Here is a 16,937-nt window from a genome sequence, read left to right as displayed (position 1 = left end):
CGAATATTGAAAATAAAAATAATTATGGGTCCCAAATCGAAATAAAAACTATCCTATCTCTCAAGTTGGACCAAACTGCACTCCATGAAGTAATCCCCATTAAAATCCGTTCATTAGTTTAGGAGTCCATCGTGGACAAACAACGTGTCACGTAATTTATATAATATATTTAGAAGATTAAAGAGTTATGAAATATATTATATAAAAACAGAGGATCAGATTGCAGATATTTACAAAACCCATTTTTAATAGATATATTTACAAAAAAGTTTTTAAATAAGTGTGGTGTCTTTAAAATTTTCTTTCAGTGTAATTCCTAATAAATTAGGTTGAAAGTATTTCTCTATGATATTGTAATGTGAAGATAGTTAACTAAAGAGAAGTCGGAATGAACTGTCTCGTTTTTTTTTTGGATCGGATGGAAAAGGCCTGACTTCTATGAGTCAGGGACTACGCCTTTTGAGCATGAGTATGATGCATAAAGCTTTGACACTGCGGGATGGTCAGGTGATTTTCCGTTGTCGTCAATAGTCGGGTTGGAGGTAAAAAGAGCGCACAGAAGATCGGATTTCTGTTTTGCCGTATAGGTGTCATTCCTCATGTACAGCGGCGGCAGGGCTTAAAGTTACTAAGAGCAGCTTTCGACAACGACCAGAACTTGCCTGTTCCAGTCCGGTTATTGGAAACCTGCTCGCTTTCTTTTTCCTCTATAGAACTTTGCAGTTTATATTTCCTCTTTAGAACTTTGCAGTTCGGATCCTTTGAGCCCAGCACCACAATCCAAGTTCGATACGCCTGTTTATTGCAGTCAGATGCTGCTTTAACAGCCGCATCGAACCAGGGCTGCGATCTGCCACCCATCGGTACTACAGAGTTTGGTATTAAAATATCCATGCCCTGTAGTATCACATCGGCTACTGCAAAGGCGCAGGCACTAAGATGATCCGAAGGGAAACAAACCATGCCTCAAGGGTAGAATGCGAAAAAGGAACGCATCCTATCCCAATCTGCTGACTTGTTGTGCCAAACGCGGTGGGTCGCTGGTGGTCGGATAGGCACTACACTCCTGACTAGGCAATGGTCGGACGTTCCGAGAGGGGCGTCGACAGAGACCTGGTAACTATCGGGATGTGAAGTCAGCAGAAGACCCAATAAGGACGGCATGTGGCTATCCACATTTGGGAGCCGCATTGGCGACTCAACCAGTTGGGACAGACCATACGCCAATGTAAAATTATGCACAGATCGCCCTGCGTAGTCTGTGGTACGTGACCCAAGGCATTTGGCATTGTGCCCGTTGAAATCACCCAAGATTTCGAATTTAGTCCTCGACACGAACCTATGCGAAACATAGCGGCACTACTACACGCCGGTAATCTGTGCCAGTGTGGTAATTAACCCGGACGAGTCTGGCCCGATTGTGCTGACGCCATAAGACGGCAGCGTGACTTCTAAAAAGCCCTTAGTCGATTCGATTGGTCCTGGGACTCCCCTATTCTTTTTACGCCCCGGGGAAGCACAAAAACAAATGAAAATTTCTTTATGGCTAAGTTAATACATACTAAGGTATGTATTAACTTAGCCAACTTTTTACGAAAACAACTATGTTTTGTTCTATTTTTATAAAGTTATAATATTTACGTGATATTATTTTTAAACACGCTTGGTCGTAAAGTAAACTTTATAACGTCGTTCTAAGGGACATTAACTCAACTATAACACAAACGTGCATAATATTACACACTAGTACATAAGAGAATTATTTCTACAAAGTTAAGTTTGTACCTAACTGCAAATTATATGAGAGTAAACAGACCATTTAGAAATTTGACCAGGTGATACAGTTTTTGTAATAACAAAGAGGTTTTATGAAGACGAAAACCAAAAAAATACTTAGTTGCTAACCATAGTATCCTTCAATTGAAGAGCAACAAAAGAAAATACAGGTTGCACTCCGGGAGTGCCGACAAAAGTGAAAACTTGAACATTATAATTGTTGTCGTGCATTTATAGAAAAAGAAAATGAATATTTTAAATATAATTGTTTTCATTTCATTTAATTTGTACTTGTTATTTGTATTTAATTTATTGTAATTTTAAATTTTATCTTTATTTACATTGTCTTTTCTATCGGTTGGTTATGCCTGAAATAAATGATTATTATTATTATTACAGGCTTCATTGAAACTGTCGTTTAAAACATAATTTATAATCATTGTGTGTCTTCTACCGCATTTATCACGGGGAGTGTTCCTAAGGGCTGTTCAACCTGATTCCTGCCGCCGAATTCCAACTTCGCACGACACGCCACAAGTTAGGATATCATCCCCACCATGTGCATGTGTGGCGGTCCTCCACAGTGCGGTTTTCATGGAGCTTTCTTGCACGTACTACAAAGCTGTGGAATGAACTTCCTTGTGCGGTGTTTCCGGGACTATACGACATGCGTACCCATAAAAAATTCCTCTGGTGTTGCAAGAGAATGTGGGCGGCGGTGATCATTTAACACCAGGTGACCCATACGCTCGTTTGTTCTCCTTTTCCACAAAAAATATCAAATAATACTTATAGTGCGCGTGTTTTGTTACTTCAAGCGATTAAGAACAAAAACAGTTTAACCTTTGTGCATTTCGAAAAAAACAGAGGTCGTTAGAATACAGCAAAATATCTACATAAAATATTTTTTGCTCTTAATTATACTAGCGAAGATCGAATAATTTACTACAGCATTATACTTACATCAACTATCGACATGAAACTACCACCATTCGATGCGAAATTTATCCTAGATGGTTTATTTTTCGACTACTTATTTTTCGAATTCTAACGTTCCTTCCTTTTAAAATTCACTCAGCGAAGCGGGAGGGAACGGCTTATATTTAATTTTTTGTTAACTTAGCCACCTTCCGTAGAGCATGACTCAATTGACTCCTACGGCCTTACAAATAATCTTGTTATAAATGTATACCTCAGAAAAAAACAAAAGTATGCAAAATGTTTACAAATAGACAGAGCTTATGATTGGTTTATTCGGACGTATAACGTTTTCCGCGTATAACTTTATACCAATTTTATTTGTAAGGCCGCTAATATATTATATATAAAATTCTGGTGTCATGGTGTTAAACTCTGAACTCTGAACTTTGTTGCGCACATTCTTCTCAGGTCTGAGGCATTCTTTTTGGAATGGGTGGTAGTTTTTGACTTTCAATAAGTGATGTCGCATTCTATTTTGAATAAAAATATTTGAATTTGTCATAAGAGAACCTACAAGCGTATGACTAACTTGATGATGGTAAGTAAGGTGGCATCCATAAGTTACACGAGACGATTTATCACACAACCCTTGGTCATGAGATTTTGTCCCCTCCCCCTAAACTCACGTGATATTAAAAAAAATAATAATAATTGTGCTTGACAACATTGGATTTATTTAAAAAAACGTTATTTTTATGTAAGATACAAATAGTAAAGAAACCCGCAATTTTTTCAACCCAATAATATCTCACAATTTTTCTTGCACTTACACTGTTGCTTTCGAGGAAAAAGAATGCGGGATGTATGAAGACAATCTCGTACGTGAGATTCAGCTCGTCCCCTTATATCCCCTTTAATTAATGGCCGTGCACAGCCATGATCACCACCGCCTTTACTTCCTTGCAACACCATAAGAATTGCAGGAGCGTTCAATTTCTCCCACAACTTACGTGGAAGAAATTTCAATAGAAACCACACTGTGGAGGAACGCCATAGATCTAGATTGTGAGGGTAATATTTATTGGAGGATGCAGTGCGCAGGAATCAGGTCTCAAACACTCCCCGTGACAAATGCAGTAGGAAACACTCAATAAAATGAGGTCTGTTCGCTACGCCTAGCGAAATAATACTTAATATTATGTGGTCGCCGGCAGGACCACCGCCGTATAAGGGAATGCTGGAAGCTGTATTGACGACGCCCAGTGGGCCTTTTCTCGTGACAAAGAGAGAATAGGTTCGAAGCGAAGTTATGTCAGAAATTACAAATTACAATGGGGCCCCCATATTGAAGGATTGGCGAACAGACTTAGTTCTGCAGCATACGCGGTTAAAAAAATTAGACAATTAACTGACATAGATACGGCGCGACTAGTATACTTTAGTTATTTCCATAGTATTATGTCCTATGGTATATTGCTATATTATTCAAAAGAATTGTTAAAAAACGTTTGTGTGGTAAAGGTTACTATAACATAAATGACTTTCTTAATGATACCACAGATTGGGAATGGCGACCGCCCTCAGACTATTAAATAATAAGTTTAATTGTACAATGTTTCTTTAATTGTAAAACATATTTTTGATGGAAAAAAAAGCCCGCTGCGTTTGTTGCGCCCATTCTTCTCAGGCCTGAGGCATTCATTTTGGAATGGGTGGTAGATTTTTTGACTTTCAATAAGTGATTTCACATCCTATTTTGAATAAAAATATTTGAATTTTGAATTTTTGAATTTTGAATGTTAAATTTCGTATTCTCCTATCACAAAATGGCGGTTCAGTTCCGATTGTGATGAAGTTATGTTCCGATTTAGTAAAATCTTATGATGCGTATTCTCGTTACAAGATCGAACGTCAATTTGAATTGATAACTTAAAACATATAATAGATATCCCTTTTAATAATAATAAAAATATTTGAGATTTGGTGGAACAATGTTGGTAGCTTCGTGCGAGCTTGTCGTTCAAATGTCGTTGACGCACAGCTCCGATTCAGTTAACGTTCTAAGGAAATGATAGGAGAATACGAATCCAGAGCCAAATCGGAACTTAACGTCAACGGTTTTGAAATTATAAGAATAGCAAATCTGCTTCTCAGATGAGCGCAAAGCCGTGAAATGCTTGATGTAGTGTCTTGACATCTAGTCTGAATAAATACGTGTTAACAATGATTGTCACTGTCATGATATCGACAGTGACATTAACTATGTGTCGCTAAGTGCTATATAAAGAATGCAGAGCACAACGGGAACGCCAGTTCCAATCGGTCATAAGTCGGGAGCGGACGTGACTGGGCCAAATGCTACTTACTGAGTTGTCTCACATGTCATTACAATTGACAATTCAGGACTCAATACTAATCGAATCATTAAAAAGCACTTTACGGCAGGTGTAAGTACATCTCATTAATGACGCCAAATTTGAGCAGACACATTATAAAATGCCTTTATTGATGCTATAACTTGAAAAATGCATGGCAGATGAAATTTAAGAAAAAAAGCGTTTAAAAATGAAACGATTTTGGACATACTATTGCTAAAATACCTGAAATGTCTGCTAGTAATAATCCGGCATAGATCCGGGGATTTCTGTGGGTCGTCTCCATACCATTCCTTCAGTATCTTCTTTGCGTGTTCGATGAATTTGTTTTGTACCTCCTTCGTGCATAGAATGTAGTCAGGCGCAATACATGTCTGTCCCACGTTCACGAATTTGCCCCACAGTATCCTTTTTGTTGTCACTTCGATGTCTACTGTGTTATCGATGTACACCGGACTAAGTAAAATTTATAAATATAATTAATATGTATTATAATATGTTGCTATTATTATTTTTCATGATATGCGGGAATCCAGATAAATTAGAAGAAACAAGAGAAGCATATGTTAATAATTTTTCTTTGTCAGTTTTATATGATTATATGATCAAGTCAATAAAAAAAAGTCGCAAAATTATGGCTGTACCTATGTGCTATTTAAGCGTTCCTGATTTTTTACTTATAGGTACCTATTATATGAGTACCTACTTTCAATTCCGTATTTTCAGTTTTGCATTTTTACAAGCTGACTGAATGACCGAGTTAATGCCAAAGCGACCCAATGCATCTCTAAAGTAAACGGTCAAGTCTACAATTTCGTTGCATTCTTCCGTCTTCCCATAGGACAAACGAGTGAACTGGTCATCTGATGTTAAATGATCATAGCCCACATTGAGAGTCATAGGAGAGTTGTATTAGTTCTCAAAGTGGTCCAGGAAAACCCTACCTACCCTATCGATGTTATTGTTGGCCAATGTCGGAAAAAGTAAGTACGGTAGAAATGTAGCTGCACCAGCAAAATTTTCAAAGTGGTCTATGAGAAAAAATGTCTGGATCCCCTCTATACGAGCAAACAATAACAACATTCAATATTCTTGTTACATATATGCAATAGCGTTTACCTCTTCCCTCCAAGTTCTAAGGTGACGGGAGTTAGGTACTTGGTAGCGGCCGCGTACACGATTTTGCCGACATTCGTACCGCCCGTGTAGAATATATAATCGAATCTGTTCTTCAGAAGCTCTGTTGTTTCTTCAGGGCCACCTTCCACGACTGCTATTGCATCCTAGACCATAATAACGTTATCAATGTAAGTATTTTGTTCAAAAAATTGGTGAACAACAAGTACAAATATTGTTGCTTCGGTGAGTCGTGTAGTGATTTTCATAAATGCTATTGATAAGACTAGTTTATCATTGATAGTAATAAATTTATATCTTTTTCAGGGCAAAGGGTATATATTTTTAATTAATTTAAATATTTATTGGCACATGTGTTATCCTTTTACTATACCTACGCTTCATATCGACATATAACAATTACAGCACTATTGCAGCATATTAAGAGTTTTATCTTATGCCGTTTATGTTGCCTTGGTACCCCTGGCAAGTTTTATGTATGTAGATGAAACATTATTTTTTCCTTCTATTGTTGTTTCATTGTTTTCATCACAAACAAATAGTTTTTTTTTTAAATAAACATAAAGTCTAAAACTTACATTGTCCAAATATTTTGGCACAGTCTCTGCTATGAATTTGGCCGTAGCTGGAGCGAGTTCACTGGGCTTCATGATGACAGCGTTACCAGCAGCAATCGCACCAGATACTGGCAGAAGAAGTAGCTGCAGAGGGTAGTTCCAAGCTCCGATGATGAGTACCACGCCATAGGGGTCGTTGAATATAACCACATCATCCAGAATGTTGACTATACCTTTCGAAGGCTGTTGATTTAACATTTTTTTGAATGCGCATTTTGACTGCTAACTATCACCATAAGTAAAAATAGAATTACAATTCTAAAAATAATCTATATATATATATAAGAGATTTCCACGTATATAGTCACTCATCACGATATCTCTGGAACCATTAGAGCTAAAGACTTGAAATTTGGTAGGAATATTCTTTTCACCGAGTAGAGGTCAGCTAAGAACGGATTTTCCAAAATTCCATCCGCAAGATTTTTTTTATTATGAACAGAATAACGTCTGTCGGGTCAGCTAGTTAATATATGTAATAATTCTTGTCAGACATATGATTGAATATTTAAAGTCAAGAAAAAGTCTCCTCAAGCAGTTATTGTAAACTTATAGGTCAACTTAAAAGTCATCGAGAATTTTTGCAAACCACTCGAGAATTCACTGTCCACTTATAGGGATAGCTGCAGAAGTAATTGTCAATATATACGGAAAGCTCAGTAAGTCTTTGTAAACTTTTACGAAAACCTCGAGAAGTCAAAGTCAACTTCCACGGATAAGACCGATCCAATGTGTCTATGTACCAATGTATGGTACTAATACCAGTTACCGTTAGTATAGATTAGTACCATTTGCCGTTTCGCACCGTTTGGTTGCGAAACTGAAAGGGCAGTGGGCAGGGCACATAGCTCGGCGGACGGATGGCCGTTGGGGCAGTAAAGTCCTCGAATGGCGACCACGTACCGGTAGACGTAGTGTTGGTGGGTCACCTATAAGATGGGCCGACGATCTGGACAAGATCGCCGGAATAGGTTGGATGAGGGCAGCGCAGGACGGATCGTCATGGCGATGTTTGTGGGAGGCCTTAGTCCAGCAGTGAACGTCTTCCGGCTGAAATGATGATGATATATAGATAGTAAAAACTTACTCTTGTCGGCTTAGCCCATTCGTCAAGATTGTGCAGTGTGTTAGCCAAGTCATTGATCAGATAATCAACTTCTAATAAGATAGCTTCTGTTTTACTTCTTCTAAGGTCCTTCTGTAGCACATCGACCATAGCGTTGTAGTTCTCTTTGTACATGCGAAGTAAATTCTTTAGCTGTTGCCGCCTCCATTCTATTGGTTTCGTTACTCCACGGTTAAATGCGTCACGAGCTTTTTGGACCGCCTGTTTAGAATGGATTAAATTATAAATATTAATTTAAGCTAAGTTTTATTTGATGAAAATAGAGCTCTTTTCCTTTATTTTACGTCAAAAATATGGAATAAATTAAAAATGATATAGCAAAATTCAATACAACATTTTTAAGTAGCATACAATGTTATATTATATAATGTCAATATAATCTCTCTATAGTAAAGGATTTTTAATAATATTTGAGAACAGTTTTATGATTATTGCTAACATTTTTTTTAATGTACAAACCTCTTGGAACCCCAGAAGAATAACAAGAGTGAGTCACCCGGCCTAAAGGAATATATTATTTTGTTTCAAGGAAAAGAACTAGCTATTGTTATTTCTCACCTCGTTGATGTTGGCGGGTTTCGGTTTTGAAGTTGACAGGACACCTGCAACAACCACAATCGCTTGTTACTTTCAGGTAAATTAAGGCGAAGAGTAAGCAGAAAACACGCAAACATAGTGTTTTAAGACAAGTTTTGTGGCGAAAGTATAGCATTTCGAGCTATGAACACTACTTAATCCTGTTACACATATCCTTAAGTCTTATTTGTAGGTTGCTAATGCTTGCTGTTGGTTATAGTTAACACTGCCGAGCCTTTTTGAAAAACCACTTTTCTTTGAAGTTAAATAAGTTTTTTGGCATGGCATGACGCATTTTTTTGGTACTTCTCTCAGAAAAGTTATTCTTATATCTTGTACTTTTTTGTGTAGGTTCATTTAATCAGATTAGTACGGAATAACGAGGTTTGTAAGCATATAAACAGTTTTCCACGCAAGAATTTTGAAAATATTGGCTTTGTTACATAGATGGTGGGCCGGCAGCCGTGAACTCATATCGCTCAAGGTCGCTGGCATTTAGTGTCGCCTTAATATTGTACACTATTCTTATATTTCCTACCACTTGGCTCCTCATTTAAAAATCAATATTATTCATTTAAAAGGAGCATATACCTATGTAATTAGCTCGTGTAACTCGAAAGTATCCTTATTGGGACCTATATAGTGATTAACACTTACAAAGTGACTTATCCACACAAAGAAGACGGCGATTCAAAAGCCAGCAAACTCTTACTTCTCCTTCGCTCGGTAGCTTTCTTTCATTTCTTCGTTATATGTGAACCTGGCCTAATATTTACAATGCAACTACTCGTTCATATAACAATGAATAACTTTAAAAATTATTGTAATAAGTCTTTGTAACTAAAAAAAAGGAAGCCTGCTGAGTTTCTTGCGCCTTATTGCGATTTTCAAACCTATTTTGCATAAAAATGTTTGAATATATACCTTCGCTCGGTAGCTTTCTTTCATTCCTTCGTTATATGTGGACCTGGCCTAATATTTACACGGCAGCACTGGATTCGTGTCGAGAATTCAAATAAAAATGAATACCTTTTTTAATTGTAATAAGTCTTTGTAACAGAAAAAAGGAACCGAAATATATTTGAATCTATCATGACGGGATATTAAAATGCGTCCCAATTAGAACAATTGTTTCGAGTTACGCATTGCACGAGCTAATTACATATCTGCTCCTTTAATAACTGTTATTTTTCATTAATAATATTATTGCTCATCAAATAAACAGCCTGGTAGTACTTGATTTGATATATTTCATAGTTTAGTAGGAGTCAAATAGTTCAATATTACTAAAATATAATTTTATAATTACTTTTACATGTGAATAAAATTGTTGAATGAAATATACTTGTTAATGTTTATCTATATTCGGTAACATTTATGAGTTTAATTGTAAGCGTCAAGGCCATCTGTAATTTAAATAATGGAAAACATTATGTTGCCGAATGCTATGCCCGCGCCGATCGGCTATCGAGCCTTTCTAAAGCTTAGGACACACCTGTTTTTAACTGTGCGTTTTTGTGGTTCAGAAAATTAATACTTGCGATCGTACGTTGCGACCGATTTTTAACTTATATTGTCACATAAATGGGGCGCGGGTAATAAATATATCTGTACTAAGAGAACATTGTGCCTACATATTACACGTTCACAGGTCAGCATATTTTCTTAAAACATTTTTCATTGTACGGGCATCGAACCAAATATTCGCAATTCTCGCATAATGACTTTATTTCATTTACGGTATGTGTGGATTGATGTATCTACTATATTGTACTATAAGTATGTACTCAATATCTATAATTATGTTTTTACTTATTAATTTACATTTTATTTACTTACTCGTGTAAGGCATTTAGTACGAGGGCTGCACTAAAAGGATCGGGAATCAAGGAAGTGACACAACATTACTATTTAAAAATGTATTTATTGCTTTTCGAAGTATTCTCCGCGAAATTTGACACATTTTTCCATACGATGGAACCAATCATTGAAGCAACCATTCCATTCGGATGTTGGGGTCTCCAAAATAGCCGTTTTGTAGGCGTCCACAGCTTCTACAGGTGATGAAAATCTCTGACCACGCAATTTATTCTTTATTTTAGGGAAAGTATAGAAATCACTATAGAAGTCACTCGTGACTTGTTTTTTGTTTCGGGTTCGTACGCGTATATCCAGGATTCGTCACCTGATACGATGTTATATACAGCATTTGAGGATGCTGCGTGGAATCTTTCGAGAGTTCTGATGCACCAAGTAACGCGACCCGCTTTTTGCTCTTCACAGAGCAAATGCGGTATTCATCGGGAAAACAACTTTTTTATACCTAATTGTTCATGCAAGATTATTTGTATTTGACTCATGCCAATGTCTAAAGTTGCCTGAATTTCGCGGTATGTCACATGTCGATCTTCCTCAATCAGCATACGCACAGCATCAACGTTTTCTTTGGTGACTGCAGTCTTGGGACGACCTTGACGGGGATCATCACTGAGCTTGACACGTCCACGTTGAAATTCAGCAAACCAGCGATAAATTGTGGTTTTGGATGGGGCTTCATCACCAAATGCAGAAATCATCCGGTCAACACACTGTTTTTTGTGTTAAACCACTTCGAAAGTTATAATAAATCATCGCTCTAGAATTTTCTCGAGTCAATTCCATTTTCTCAACGACTAAACAAGTTTGACAAGACCTTGCGACAAGACCGAGAATCTTTTTTTAAATAAATTAATGGTATTCGATTTTTAAAAACAAGGAGTTTTCAATTAAAAAGATTTTAATATGACAGGAACAGTGGAAATATGCCATTCCCGATACTTTTAGTGCAGCCCTCGTATTTGAGTTTTGAGTATTTTTGGTACCTCATTTTGCATATATTGTAATTGAAATGATGTGTAAATTGAATTGAAAATAAGAACTTGTAATAGCATTCTGTTTTGAAAAGAGCAACCTTAGAGTTTCTTGCTCGTTCTGCTGCCTGCTGTCTGCGTTCGGAACGATCAGATCAGGCTGCAATGTAAAGCGATGCTATCTTTTCAAGAAAATACTATGAATGAGATATCTTGCATGAAACGGTTCATGGGAATCTAAGGAGTTCCATTCCTAGCTTGGCAGGATAGTGGCAAATGTTTCTGCTGAGCTCTAAGGAACATAAGATTGGATTATAGTTAAGTACAAGCAGTCAATTTGAAATTTTGGATTTTTTTTTGGGACAAAATCTAAGTAAATTATTGATTTCTGAAATGAATGTAACCTAAGTTACATGCAATATTTTCCACGTCTGGGTTTCGGTAATAAGACGCGTTCATGGTTTGAATGTTTAATGAATTCCAACGGGGCAATGCACGACCATTCCGTACATATTATTAACCTTATTTGATTTAATACAGAAGGATATGATTTAATTTTTTTTCAATAAATACAGACTTCGAACTGCCATAATATACTATACTTTAAAACAAGGTAGAAAGTAAGAAATAAATTTTCCCTACATTTTGATATCGGCGCCAAGTAAAAACATGATAACATTAAATTCAAATATTTTTATTCAAAATAGGACGTGACACGACTTATTGAAAGTCAAAAACTACCACCCATTCAGAAAAGAATGAATCAGACCTGAGAAGAACGGGCGCAACAAACTCAGCGGGCTTTTAATTTCATAAAAAAATATGGTTTCAAAGTAATATCACACAATAAAACTTATACTAAATTTATTATTTAATACCCTTAGAGAGGTTGCTCTATTCCTAATCTGTGTTATCATTAAAAAGTCATTTATGTTATAGAAATTTTTACCACACAAACGTTTTTTAACAATTCCTTTGAATATCGTAATACTTTTGCTTTGAACATTTTCTGGGATATTTTTGTAAAAGCATATACATCGCCCCCCAAAAGACTTACTAACTCGACTTAGCCTAGTGGTGGGGATTATAAGTTTATGTCTGTTCTTAATACTTACAATATTCATAACGTAATGTTAATACGAAAATAAAGATGTATATAGTTCATTGAAATAAAAATAATTGTTCAAGTAGGTACATTCATGTTAAGTATATCATCCGGAGATTGTCTCCGACTATTAATTTATCAATAACAGTTGAAGGTGCATCAATAACAAATAGTATTTATAGCTTATTATCAGGGAAGATAAGGCCTTGTTTTAAAAATATATAAGAACAACATAGATAGTACAATAAATTACTTAACTATGATTGAAAACAAATCAAATCGACATAATTTACTGTTAATACCAATTAAATATGCAACAAACCGGGACTTTCTTGATAGTGAGTGATGTACCTTCCCAATTACCATACCATCGACCCTATTCATTTTTGGTCTCCACTGCGCTACAACTAGATACCGCAGGCGTAGTAGCAAAGTGCGGCAAATAATACTATGTCCAAGCGGGTGTACTCAAGCCAGTCTCGGACAATGTGTGACGTTGATGTGCCACATGTTCTGTTAAACTTTGCTAATACTTGAAACTAAAATGCCAGGTTGCGTAGTAAGACTTTGTAAATAATACTACAAGAAATAAGAAAACAGTGGGATCACATATCATCAGTAAGTATTTTGTGTTTTATTAATCTAATATATAAAATTCTCATGTCGGCTTGATCGATTCTCATGAAATTTTGACTGCGTATTAGGTAGGTCTGAGAATCAGACAACATCTATTTTCCATCCCCCTAAATGTTATGGGTGGCCCACACGAATTTTTTTTTAATTTTTTTGATATATTTTTTTTAAATTTGTTTGATTATGAGTCAGTATTAAAAAAATACATACAACTTCAAATTTTCACCCATCTACGATCAACAGTTACTTTTGTACGCGATTTTAATATCGGCAATACAATGTTTTGCTGGGTCAGCAAGTTTCAATATAATATAACATGAAGCATATGTTACAAAATTTGAAAGATGTGATTGAGTGTCAAGATGCCACACACACAAGCATCTAATAGTTGCCGTAATAAAAAAGCTATTGTAAGCAGAGGAGATCAATCCTTGATCTAAGCATTGAATATTATTAATAATTAACCGCTGATCAAATCTATTGAACCTTTACCGGATCTGCAGTGAAAGTAGTGAAATTATTGATTAATAACATATTATTGTTAAAAAAGTGCTACTTTTTTTAAAAAAACCGATTTTCAGTAAACAATAGATATTTAACAAGTTTCGGGTTAAGATTCGGTGTCAGTCGAAACTGAAAAAGATATTGATTGAATGATTTAGATTCTGGAAGAATATTCTCTTTTGTTAGGAGACTAAATAATACTTAATATTATATGTTTAAAGTATTATGGACAACTAGGGCTGCCACCTTTTCTTAAATTAATAAATTTATTACAATTCATTATTTTATTACAAATTTACTTCTCATAACATGTTCACAGACTTCTCTTTTGTTAGGAGACTAAATAATACTTAATATTATATGTTTAAAGTATTATGGACAACTAGGGCTGCCACCTTTCTTAAATAAATAAATTTATTGTTTTATTACAAATTTACTTTTCATAACATGTTCACAGACTCTTTGGTTTTCACTTGCTAATTATTTTCTCTCTGTGAAAGCATCAGATTTCAATGGCAGAAATCAAAGGATTAAAGAAACTATTGGCAACAATTGATAATGCCTAAATGACAAGAGTTACTTTATTATGTAAAATGAACATTATTCAAAACTATGAGATTTAAAGTATATTTAAATACTTTGAATTTATTGTTCTCAAAGAGTATAATTAAACAATATAACATGGACATAAAACTAGTTATTGGCCTTCAGTTACAATAATATGTTTGCTTCATTCTGTTAATAATTGTTGTAAGTTTATTTGCAAAAAATAAAATTATATTCAAGATATATAAAACAGGTTTACCTCTTAGCTAAGTAGTGGCCTTGCAATCACACATAAATTTATTAATTAATTTTGATTGGTTTATTAACTATTAAGAAAATTTGTTATATTAGTAAAAAGTTTATTACCTAGCTAGATGGGTACACATTATATCTGTTTTATAGTAACTCCATCAAAAGCATATAATATGAAATCAACATATTTATGACAAGCCATATTTAAATAACTGTTTGAAAATAGGTCATATGATTCCATAATTTATCTTGAGTAATTAATAAAGGTGTTATGATTATCACACTTGCCACCCACAGGGGTAGAGGTTATGGTCTATGGACCTGTGCTTGTCACAGTTACATACATACATCACAGGTTTATAGCACCTGCTTCAACACTTTTAAAAACAGTATGTGAATACTGATTCAAGAATGTGAGGTTCTCAGTACATTCTCTACGTAATTTATTTCCTTATTACCAGCCACAGCTGCAAAAAGCAAAAAGTTTACAAATTTGTTCAATCAATCTACTTACATATTATGTACTCACTGCATGATCAAACTGACTAATTAATAAAATTATTACATAGAACTGCTGCCCAATATAATAAGGGGAAAAAGCTACATTGTTCGGAAGGGGCGCTACATTAACGGATAAAACTATCAAAATACAACTTTCACAAGCCTCGATTACTGCATAAAATCCAATATTCCAATCATAAATCCATTTGTGTTCTATATTTTAATAAAAAGCGATAAATAAGATTAAGTATTGATATTTATTTGAATAAAAACTTACCCAGAGTCATTATAATAATTAAATAATATTAACACAAAGTTCGCAAATTATTTCACACAATTGACTTGTTTAATTATTATCGAGTTGTGTTAAGTAACTATCAAAAAGTGTCCAAACGAGTATGTAGATATTCTATACTTAATTATCTCGAATAAACATTCAACATTACATAAATACACACATTACAAACGTAAACTGATAAGGTAAGGTGATAAGTAAAAACTGAAAGTTGAAACTTTTGTTTCACAACAAAACTTTTGACTAAGTAACTGTCTATTTACAATTTACATCAAACTGACATATGTCAATTGCCAAATACCCACAGACTTTCAATGTCAAAGTCAACTGAATTGTTATTGACAACTATTTCTTTCATTCTTTGGCACATAATTTATTGACAGTTATGGTTGTTTGTCAATGTCTTTAATAATACCGACATTGACTTAGTATTTCTGGCAAAACTTAGGATTATAGAATAGGAATCACTCTCTGTGTAACTGTGGCCTAGATGAGGGTTATATAAATCATATTAAATTCTTTAGTTGTCCTTAACAATTTCAATTCCCTATCAAATTCGAAAGTATTGTGTTAATAAATTTTCTTTGAGATTGTTGCATTTGCGGTTGCATTTTTGAATCATTTTGAAAAAGTTAAAAAACATGATTACTCCAAAATTGTTCACTTTTGCATCATGCATAAGGGAGTTAAATGATCGCAAATAGTCACCTCTATGACCTAACAGGAATACGTCGAATTACCAATAATCCTATACATATATAAATAAAAAGTCACAAGTTTCTGTTCTCCATTTAAGATAATTGTAATACAAAAAGTATAGGTAAGTAATATGTATGTATAAACTATACACCATAAACTTGTATACACAATTTTTAGGTTGAGCGTAAGCTGACTATAAAGTTATTGCTATAATTTTTATATCAGGCTTAAATATCGTAATATATTTATTATTCGTATGTCATCATTTCAGTATAGGGTAATGAAAAAGGGGAAAAAATTTGGTACATGTTTTTCCACCGGTCAGATTTGAAAATATGTTAATTGTTAACACTATTTTACATTACCAGCTACCAGCTGAATTTTAGTTAGCTAGTAGGTACACATAGTTTTATCAAACCCTTGCGTGAAATATTTCGTAAAAACAAAAGCACCTCCTAATGTTTCAAGTTTCGACCCTCATAATACTGAAGTTAGTTGACGCAGTATTCAAGTTAAGTTGAAAGATTTTAGAATGGAAAACTGTAGGAAAGTTAAAAAAAATATATTATAAAACTTCACAATTTATGGCACAATATATTATATTATAGAATAACTAAGTTAGACAATAGGTACTAATAACTAAGTATTTACCCCTACCCCCTGCTTGGTACATTTAAAATGAACAATTAGGTTTTCTAAGCTTTAAACGACAGGGAAACTAATTTAATAAAATAGATAATTATGGCAAACGTATTTGTAATTAATTTCTCCTCATATGTTATCTTCTTGTGAACACTATACGAATTTATTTGGATTCATTTTAATTGGATCAAACAACTTAAAATGGCTCCAAACCAAAAATCAAATATAACCTGATTCAAAATAAATTACTTTTTAAAGGATTAAATCGCGTGTTGTATCTATCTGTATTTTTGCATTAGGTTTTGGTGTAAAAGTTACATTTTTATTATTATTTTATTTAACCCAACTTTTCGCGACCTTTTCAGTGCACGTTTTCAGGGAGA

General features: G+C 34.6%; 1 protein-coding gene across 4 annotated transcripts in view; it reads right to left on the bottom strand.

The window, feature by feature from the left end:
- LOC126972009 (aldehyde dehydrogenase, dimeric NADP-preferring) overlaps positions 1-16,937 on the bottom strand; it is a 90,683-nt gene that overhangs the window by 22,552 nt on the left and 51,194 nt on the right. For 3 of the 4 annotated variants that reach the window (XM_050818546.1, XM_050818544.1, XM_050818547.1), the window contains exons 2-6: positions 8,511-8,554; positions 7,914-8,153; positions 6,788-7,009; positions 6,192-6,355; positions 5,298-5,528 (exon numbers count right to left, since the gene is read on the bottom strand). In XM_050818546.1, the coding sequence (XP_050674503.1) occupies positions 5,298-5,528; positions 6,192-6,355; positions 6,788-7,009; positions 7,914-8,153; positions 8,511-8,554 (901 nt within the window). Of the gene's footprint in view, positions 1-5,297; positions 5,529-6,191; positions 6,356-6,787; positions 7,010-7,913; positions 8,154-8,510; positions 8,555-15,195; positions 15,390-16,937 lie in introns of those variants that run through there. The other variant, XM_050818548.1, reaches the window with a different exon arrangement.

Source organism: Leptidea sinapis, chromosome 25 (assembly GCF_905404315.1).
Source record: "Leptidea sinapis chromosome 25, ilLepSina1.1, whole genome shotgun sequence".
Classification (NCBI taxonomy): Eukaryota; Metazoa; Arthropoda; class Insecta; order Lepidoptera; family Pieridae; genus Leptidea; species Leptidea sinapis.
Note: the sequence above shows the minus strand (reverse complement) of the source record. Positions and strands in the feature narration are given on the sequence as shown.